The 10,816-nt window shown below is 35.0% G+C and overlaps 1 protein-coding gene across 1 annotated transcript in view; it reads right to left on the bottom strand.

Annotated features, from left to right (window-relative positions):
• Window positions 1-2,131: 2,131 nt before the first annotated feature.
• The window catches only part of IGF2R (insulin like growth factor 2 receptor), a gene marked incomplete in the record, with an annotated part of 598,770 nt that continues 590,085 nt past the window's right edge, over window positions 2,132-10,816 (bottom strand). Inside the window, 2 exon segments of the mRNA XM_053711175.1 lie at window positions 2,132-6,970; window positions 9,358-9,427. Of these exon segments, the coding sequence (XP_053567150.1) occupies window positions 6,584-6,970; window positions 9,358-9,427 (457 nt within the window).

Raw genomic sequence — 10,816 nt, 5'->3', positions numbered from 1 at the left:
GATGAAGTATATTCTAAATGAGAAAAAACATCATCAGAGAAGGATAATTCAGTATGTTGTCGGTCATTTAAAAATTCATCAACTAAATGAGAAGTTTAAAAAAGACCTATAAATTTTATTAGAAGTTTTATTTTTTTTATGTGTCAGACAAAGCCTTTAGGATAGAATCAGAAAAACATTCTCATAGATTCCTAGGTATATCTTGTACATTAGATGTAAAAAGAATAGCAATAGATAATTCATAAATACTAATGGACTCTGCATGTAAAAGTTTATCATGATAACTTATTACAAACCATAGCTAAAGATAAAATTCATAACATTAAAATAAATGAACTTAGCTTTGGTAGGACTGATATCAGTCATCAGGAATCCAACAGTATTTTCTGATACAGGAACAGTTTTTGGAATATCTTGCAATATGTAATAGAAAAACAACATATAAAGCAAAATTATCAAATTCCTTAAATGAGTTTCAGGAATGGGAAAAAATGCAAACAGAACAAGCCTCTAGAAACCAGAAGCAACTAAAAAGTGAGACTTAAATAATGTAAAAAACTGGCGCCAAGTATGACGCCCACATATTTTTTTCCGCCAAAAACGTCTGTAATAAACACGAGAGTCAAAAATGACGCAACTACGTGAAAACTTCGGGCGTCAACTACGACGCAGGAAATGACGTAATTGATGTCAGACAAACGTCAATCTCGCGCCAAAAAGTCTCACGCCAAAAATGATGCAATAAATTCTAGCATTTTTTGCACCCGCAAGCCTAACTGCCCGCAATTTAAAGGAAAAAAGTCAATTGAAAATTTTAGGTAAGAAAAATATTTCATTCATATGCATTTTCCCAAAAAATGAAACCGACAGTCTGAAAGAAGGAAAATAAACTGATTGACCTGAATCATGGCAAATATAAGTATAAAACATATATTTAGAACTTTACATATAAAGTGCCAAACCATAGCTGAGAGTGTCATAAATAAAATAAGACTTACTTACCCAAAGACACTCATCTACATAAAGTAGATAGCCAAACCAGTACTGAAACGAGAATCAGTAGAGGTAATGGTATATAAGAGTATATCGTCGATCTGAAAAGGGAGGTAGGAGAAGAAATCTCTATGACCGATAACAGAGAACCTATGAAATAGATCCCCTAGAGGAAGACCATGGTATTCAAATAGGCAATACTCTTTTCACATCTCTCTGACATTTACTGCACTCTGAGAGGAAAACCAGGCTTCAGCCTGCTGCGAAGCGCATATCAACGTAGAAATCTAGCACAAACTTACTTCACCACCTCCATGGGAGGCAAAGTTTGTAAAACTGAATTGTGGTTGTGGTGAGGGGTGTATTTATAGGCATTTTGAGGTTTGGGTAACTTTGCCCCTCCTGGTAGGAATGTATATCCCATACGTCACTAGCTCATGGACTCTTGCCAATTACATGAAAGAAACAGACTGAACATACCTCATATGCAGCTTAGCCTGCAAACCGTTCCCCCAACTGAAGTTTTCCTGTACTCTTCAGCCCTTGTGAGAACAGCAGTGGATCTTAGTTACAAAGTGCTAAGATCATAATCCTCCTTGCAGAAATCTTGATCTCTTTTTCTGCCAAAGAGTAAATAGTACACACCAGCACCATTTAAAATAACAAACTTTTACTTGAAAAATAAAAAACTAACATTTTTGTCACCACACTCGCTCTGCACTTCCTAGTTACTTAGAGTAGGCAAAGAGAATGACTGGGGGGTGGAGTTAAGGGGGGAGCTATATAGGCAGCTCTGCTGTGGGTGCTCTCTTTGCCACTTCCTGTAGGGGAGGAGAATATCCCACAAGGATGAATCCGTGGACTCGATACATCTTACAAGAGAAATATTTACAAAAATCAGAGGGGTGTACTCACTTTTGTGACATACTGTATATGTATGTATGTATATATATATATATATATATATATATATATATATATACACATACATATATATATATATATATATATATATATATATATATATATATATATATATATATATACACACATACATACACACATATATACACACACACTTTGCTTAGTTGCAAATGAACACATGAAACAAACAATTTAATGAAAATAACTACACAAATTGACTTTATAACTTATTTTAATTTGGTTCTTTAATACTTTTATATTACAACTGGATCAAAAATGGGGAAAAAAGTCCATTGTATTAATCAACCCAAACAAATCAGCTAGAAAATACAAAACTGTTTAGAAGAAAGATCAGACACCAATTGCATTGTGTACATTTACAGATAATTATTAAAAAAAAACCTCAGTTGTGTAAAGCAGCATTGCATTTATCACCTCCACCTTTAAACAGTCTTTTCCATACTACACAATGATGTATGGCATTTCTTTTAACAGGATCAATAAAGCTTAGTAAAGCGGTACCACATCTTGCTCATATTTATGCTCCTTTGCAATAAAACACAACTTTACTAACAAACGCAAATGAGTGCTTAAATGTACCGGATTGATTTGCAAGGCCTTATTGATTAGTATGGTGTGTATATACTCTTTCAATACTGAATTAAATTGCTTTAGAAAAAGATGCATTGACATTCTGTAAGAGTAGGGTTGCCATATTGCTGCTTTAAGGGAGAACACTTGAAAAATACATGTTAGGGGGTGTTTAAAGAAATGTTTGAATAATGTTCCATTATAAGTACCTTGACATATGTATTTGTCATATGCCTCCCCTTTCATTAAAGGGACAGTCAAGTCCAAAAAAAACTTTCATGATTTAAACAGGGAATGTAATTTTAAACAACGTTTCAATTAACTTTTAGCACCAATTTCTTTGTTCTTTTGGTATTCTTAGTTGAAAGCTAATTCTAGGAGGTTCATATACTAATTTCTTAGACCTTGAAGACTGCCTCTAATCTGAATGCATTTTGACCACTAGAGGGCATTAGTTCATGTGTTTCATATAGATAACATTGAGCTCATGCATGTGAAGTTACCCTGGAGTGAGCACTTATTGGCTAAAAAGCAAGTCTGACAAAAGAACTGAAATAAGGGGGCAGTTTGCAGAGGCTTAGATACAAGGTAATCACAGAGGTAAAAAGTGTATTTATACAACTGTGTTAGTTATACAAAACTGGGGAATGGGTAATAAAGGGATTATCTTTCTTTTTAAACAACAGAAATTCTGGTGTTGATGGTTTCCTTTAAAGTGGCAATATGGCAAGCCTATTTTAAGAGGAATATATTTATGGTTGGCCCTCATGCTTTGCACATAAACCATATACCTATGAGCTATTATTTTAGATTGGCAATCATGTTATACACTTTTAGAACTGTCTTTGTATATTATCACTGTCAACAACCTATCTGTAATTTCCAATGTATTCATTGCAATTAACTCCTAGAACTAAGTCACAATTGCCCATGCACCTTAAAACAGCCAACAAGGACAGCATTATTACACAACACAGAATTGATAATTAAGCTAAGGTTACTTTAAAGTGACATGTGCATTAAGGCTACTGCAATTAGTAGCCATAACAAGAGCAAAAAAAAAAGAAGCAATATAGAGAAAAGGTGTGACTTGGGGTAAATTGATCACGTCTTTTCTATATGGAGCAGGTCTGCATAAGTGAGCCTACTGCCACATATTTAAGAAGCAAAACCTGTTTCTCTTTTTCCTCTCCGCCACCTCAGAAGTGGCGAGATCCATCACCTCAACACTCCGCTCGTTTGGTGTGATTGACATACCCTGCTCTCTTGTGCAATTGTAAATTGTGCCCTGAGAGGAAACATCACAAGTGGCGATTGCAGGCGGTCAGGCTGACTACTGTTGAACCGGTCAGCCTACAGAGGTGGTAAAATCACCCCTAGAAATACATAAAGAATAAATATTATCAAACAATATACAGAGCTGCAAATCTATGCTCTGGGAGGCTGATGAAAATAGTGAGTAGAAGTGATTGGCTAGTTCAGCCTGTACCGTGATATCATCACGGAGATGATAAATAGTGATGGTCCAGATCACTTCTCAAGGGCCTTTTAAACACAAACTGAGCTGTAGCATTAACTTTAATTCATCACTTTTGTGGAAAAATAAAACTTTATCCAAGTTTTATTGTTGCTAACAAAATGCAGTTATTTTATTTAATCCAGATGACGCAGCTCTCTCACTCAGGCTGCTTTTGATTCCGTATGACCAGATACTTGTATAGGGTTTATGTGAGACACCCGCTAATTAGCTGCATAGAACACAGTTGTGTAGAATAAAAAACAGACTGCTTGAGAGGGTTACAATATGCAGTGTGGGACATTTTTATTCTCATCTAGGGACACCGAAACCCAAAAATTCTCTCTCAAGATTCAGATAGAGCATACAATTTTAAACAACTTTTAAAATGACTTCTATTATTAAATATGCTTAGTACTCTTGGTATGCGTTGTTGAAAAGCATACCTAGGTAGGCTCAGGAAAAGGGAGCTGACTGCCGACTTGTGCCTGCATATATATGCCTCTTGTCATTGGCTTACCGATGTGTTCTGCTAGCTCCCATAGTGCATTGCTGCTCCTTCAATAACGTTTACCAACAGAATGAAGCAAAATGACAATAGAAGTACTGGAAAGTTGTTTATTCAAACAAAACACCTTCTTAGAGAGCTGGCCGTGGTGTGTATTGCTTCTTCGTAGATGTAATATGTGCCATACAAGCCACTGCTGACTTTCTGAAAAGGTGCAGTGTTTGAATACTGGTGCACAGGCCTTTACAGCATATGTGCGTATGCTACTAAAAAACTTTACCAAAACATTTTTGCTAATGTAATTATATTGCAAAACTCTGTCTATTCCAAATTGGACCTTTCTATTCATTGCATCACTTTCATGATCAAGTGTAGGAAATATTGTTTCAGCCTTCAAGGAATGGCACCATTAATATATATGCTATATTTAAGAGAACACAATATAAATACATTTAAAGTTTTACATTATAATGGTAAGGTAGCTAATGGTAGTCGTCAATGCACACTTTTTATTCCCTTTACATGAGCCTCTAAAATTGTACTAAAATTCTCACAAAACGCTTCTGATAACAAAACAAAAAAGCAATATTATGTTGTGGTTTCTTCACAACCACAATTATTATTTTTTTTTTAATTTTGATAAGCATGTAGCTCTGTAGAAATCTAACAATAACCTATGCAATTGCCAAAAAGCAATAACCTTTCAACAACAACAAAAAAAGGAAAATTCATTAATATTTCTAAATTTGAAACCAGCAGATATCTCCACTTTGCTCCAGAGAAACCATAGTTGACATATTTTGGCTCATTGCAGTTTCCCGGGTATTTTAAGCTGCTTATTGTACAAATTAATGCTTTTACTTGATTAGTTTTTTAAATAAATTTATGGCGTTCATTTTTAAAAAAAAACAAACAATATAATCATTAGGCTGGATCAAGATTTATGTCGACTTTGACAAGATCTCTCTTGAAATTTAAATTTTACTGATCAAACTATTTAAGAGTCATTAAACACTAAATACATTTTAAAAGCATAGTATTGAGGTTATTTAACGCCTCCTGCTAGTCATGTGTCGCCATGTTGAAATTTAACTTTTATTGCATTCCAGGGCTGATGTGTTTGCATATGTACAAAAACTCTCCTTCAGATAGCTGCAATCTAATCCAACATGGTGGCACACATAATTAGGGAGATGCATGAAATGTATTTAGTGTCCTTTTAAATTTGAATTATCTTTATTGTTCTAATACAACTAGATTTTAATACCTTTATTTCAATAGTTTGTGAACAGAACAGCAGCGCATATATATATATCTCAAATACTCTGTACAGTTCTTTCCTTCTTTATTTCTCCAATTGGAAAACCAACATAGGAGTATTATTAGTAAATACAAGTAGAATTTACAGGTTGTATTCAAGAGAAGGTACAGGTTATGAAACCCAACAAGAAATGTATTTACACCCAGCTTTTGGATCATCTCTTTGAATGAGCAAAGTTGTGTTATAATACCCTGCCGGCAGGAAGAACTTGCTGCTAATTATTAAGCCAACCTGAGTAATAGTATCAAGAAAATAAATAAAGGAGAAAGCGTAAAAATCCCAGTAGTCAAACACTTTTTTCTCTTTCACCATTTACAGATGATCCAATTTAGGTCCAATTACATTAATTTCAAATTGCGCTCTACAATACAACAAGATACCAGTACCCAAAGTTTAAAGCAAATCCCAGCAACATCATTTTATGTTTTATCACCCCTATACATGCCAAAATGGCCGGCATTTGACTCATCATAAAAGCATGGTTAGACTTTTGGGAGCAAATGGTAAAATTGATTATCATATTAGAATACCATCAACTTTGTTTATCCATTGTAAACGGCCACAGAGGCTTTTTCCCTGTCTTCAATAAAGTTTTAGTTCCCAGGAAAAAAAAAAAAAAAAAAATGTTTTGAATAAAATAGGCTAAGCTACTTGTATTTGGTTGCGGTAGCTTCGTCCATTCCAATTTTATTTAGGCACAGAGAGGAACTGGAAAATAGGGGACTCAATGCTAGACATTTAACATGTCCTCATCGCTGTCATCATGAAACGAAGCTATATTGAGGGTTGGCTCTTTTTTATGGTGGCTATGCCTAGTCTTCGCTTTCTTTTCTTGTACACCATTTGCTATTCCAATAAGGGTTTCCTCACTGCCAAAATCATAGGAGTTCTTTGGCTGGTTTGTATTTCTCTCTTTGATCCGTGCAGATTGAATCCTGACTTCTGGTACTGTTAAGACTTCATCCTCACTGTCAAGATCATCCACATGCAAGGAACTGAAGGTCCCTGGTTTAACAGATCTAATGTGCCCATTCTCATGATTAGGTTTTGTATGGTTAGAGACCTCTTCCATAAGCCACTCAGTCTCATTTTCATTGGTATCTTCTTCAGTATTGATCTATACAGAAAAATAAAAAAAGATTACAAAAATGAACTGAAATATATGTTTTAGATTTAGGTTCCCCAAATCTAATTTTAGTTAACAATTATAAATAAAATGTTTCTTCAACTTAAAAGGATATAAATCATTTTTTATAGCATTAATATTATAGAGCAGCAGTTCAAGATGTAAAACTTTTTTTGCATGTAAAAGCTGTTTAAATTGTAAATCAAATCCAACAGGAAGTATCCGAATGTCTTCAACTGAGTCCTGTGACTATAATGCTCACTGGCTGACAGGAGCAGTCCACACATAGAAGCTAATTTATTCAGCACATGAACATCAATTTAATAAAAAGCAAGCATTGTAATAAATATTGACATTTTCGCATTCAGCTTAACATAGAAACATAGATATTGACGGCAGATAAGAGCCATAGGCCCAGCAAGTCTGCCCGATATTACCTAAAAGTATAAACGTATCTAGTTTGTAGGATAGCATTATGCTTATCCCAGGTATTTTTAAAGTCCCCCACAGTGTTTGTCATTACTACCTCTTGAGGAAGTTTATTCCATAAATCAATCACTCTTTCTGTAAAGAAATGTTTCCTTAAAATTACTCCTGAATCTACTACCCTTCAGCTTGAGATCATGACCCCTTGTTTTTGAATTTTCCATTTTATGTAAAATACCCACAGCCTCAGTTTTACTAAGCCCTTTAACGTACTTTAAAGTTGCTATCATATCACCTCTTTCCCTTCTCTCCTCTAAGCCAGTGATTTGCAACCTTTTTTTTGCCGTGGCACACTTTTTTACATTAAAAAATCCTGTGGCACACCACCATCCCAAAATTTTACAAAATCACACATGGTAGCCTAATACAGGATATATATATATATACAGTATATATACAGTATATATATATATATATATATATATATATATATATATATATATATATATATATACACACATTTACAAGATTCAAAGAAGAAAAATTGGAGAGGTCACAGTAGTGTGTATATATATATATATATATATATATATATATATATATATATATATACACACACACACTGACACTGTACTGTGCTGTCATGCCATGCCTCCTACAAACTATACATGACATATTGACATTCATTCACAAACAATCGTAATGATTGTCTGTGAATGAATGTCAATGTCATGGTTGTAAATGATGCCTGATGTGCCTGTCACATACCTACCAATATTTCAAAATTTGAAAGAGGGACAACCCCACACTGTTGTCAGTCTGCCGCGGCACACCTGAGGATCTCTCACGGCACACTGGTTGAAAAACACTGCTCTAAGCTATACATATTTAGGTCATTGAGCCTATCCTGGTAAGTTTTATTTTTTAGACCATGCACCATTTAGTAGCCCTCCTTTGCACAGATTCAAGTTTAATATCCTTCTGAAGATATGGCCTCCAGAACGGCACACAATACTCAAGATGAGGCCTAACTAATGATCTATAAAGTGGCATAAGAACCTTACTATTTCTGCTGCAAATACCTCTACCAATACATCCAAGTATTCTGCTAGCCTTACTCGCTGCATTACTACATTGTTTACTAAGTTTTAAATCATCTGATAAATAATAATTTCCAAGTCCTGTTCCTCATCTGTATAAATCAGTAAAGTGTCATTGAGTCTGTAATTAACATTTGGATTTTTATTCCCTAAATGCATTATTTTACACTTTGCTGTGTTAAACTTTAGATCCAAGTCATTTGTCCAATCCTCCAATTGTTGTATATCACTTCTCATTTTGTCTACCCCACCTTAAAGAGTAAACATTTTAATAGCATGTTCCTTTAAAGGGATATAAAACCATTTTTTTTCTTTACTGGTTCAGATAGAGCATGCAATGTTAAGCATCTTTCTAATTTACTCCTATTATCAGTTTTTCTTCGTTCTCTTTCTATCTTTATTTGAAAAGGCAGGAATGTAAGCTTGGGAGCCAGCCCAGTTTTGGTTCAGCACCCTGGGTAGCGCTTGCCGGGATTATCCTTATATATAGTACAAATGTAGTAAGACAAGGGTGGGCGACATTCAAAGACTGTTTAACCCCTTTGCAAATGAAGAAAGGGGGTTCAAAAAGAAAACCCTACTAGAAATAGGAGTATTTTATAATAACACATTGTATAACTCTACGTTTAGAGCTCCTCAATATCTTTTCTGGCCGATAAAGCAGAAAATCCTGTTACTATAGCAGAGTTCTCTGTGAAAAGTAAGGTAGAGGTAGTGAACCAATTGGACACGCTCCAATATAACTATTTCAGAGCAACATATATTCCCACCATCCAATCAAAATGAAGAACACAAATATTGGATATTATACATATCTTATACAGATTCATTATAGGATATGACACCACTCACCTTAGTGTACTTATAAGACACAGTAGAGCTTCTTCTACAACAGTTGCTTAACTTGTACATCATAATTTCCCTTAAAAAAAAATAATACATAGTTTTGTTATTAAACTGGGTAAAAACATTCCCCAAAATGTCAGCATCATTATGCTTGAACTATATTGTTTCTTTATGGAACATATTTAACTCGTTTAACCCTTTGAGTGCTAAGCACTTTCCCACCTGGGTGCTAATATTGTCCAAGGTTTCTTTATTTTTTAATTTTTGAAAAAAAATTTGTAACCTTTTTTTTTTTTTTACAGACCCCCAATACTTACACTGTTGGAAAGGTTAGGCTATTACCTTTCCAGCAGTGGTTCTTGGGGGTCTGTAGCTGCTTAGATGCCTGAGATAGAGGCTTCTAAGCAGCATGCCCCCTCCTCCTATACTTAACATTGTTAAGTATAAATAAAGTTGCACAGTGACGTCATCACGTCATTGTGTGTGACGTCACCGCGCATCACGTGAAGCCCCGGCGATGCCCGTCACTCTACGGGGTAGGAGCGGTTAGGAGCCCCCAGATCTCCCTCAAGGTGGGAGAGTGCTCATGACGGCTGTGAGCCGTCATTAGCACCAGAGTGAGAAACTCTGTGACGGCTCAGAGCCGTCATTAGCACTCAAAGGGTTAAAGAGATAGAAAAGACAAAAATGAAATGTGCACGAGTGCATTTAAATTTGAAATAGAAGCATTTTTTGCAATATACTCCCATGAGTAACAATACTTCTAATAAAAGTAATTACTGTTTTTCTGTTGCATACGCACATATGCTGTGAGGGCCGTGTGCACAGTATTCAAACACAATGCCTGCTTAAAGAACATGTGTGTCTATTTCTTCTGTGAAGACATAATTTGTGTCACTGCTGACTCTCTAAGAAGGTGTGGTGTTTGAATACTGGTGCCCAGGCCCTCACAGGATATGCGCATATGCCGCAGGAAAACAGTAATAACTTTTACTAGTATTTTTGCGAATGGAAATATATTGCAAAAATGTTTGTTTCAAATTTAAATGCACCTATGGACATTTCAAATTTTGACCTATCCCTTTAAAGGGACATTAAACACTAAATACTTGCTAGAGTGATGCATTCAAACAAAAGATTAGTCTGATAATAACATGTAGATTAATCTATTTAAGTTTCATTAGCTATGTAAATATTGACAAAATAAGTGTAAAGTTTTAGAGTCTATAAAACAATGGGAGCTGCCATGTTGTAACTTACTGTAGGTTACCTTCTCCTCTGTGACCAATAAGGTACAGTTATATATAGGTCACTAGAGTGTGCAGCCAATGGCTGTGTGTAATATAACAGTTATGCACTTCCATTTCTAACAGGAACCGAAAAGCTCACAATTTCAGAATGGAATTACAGGAAAAGGGGACAAAATAGATAATGAAAGTATATTGTAGATTTTTTTAATATATAC

This window comes from Bombina bombina, chromosome 4 (genome assembly GCF_027579735.1).
Source record: "Bombina bombina isolate aBomBom1 chromosome 4, aBomBom1.pri, whole genome shotgun sequence".
Taxonomy (NCBI): domain Eukaryota; kingdom Metazoa; phylum Chordata; class Amphibia; order Anura; family Bombinatoridae; genus Bombina; species Bombina bombina.
Note: the sequence above shows the minus strand (reverse complement) of the source record. Positions and strands in the feature narration are given on the sequence as shown.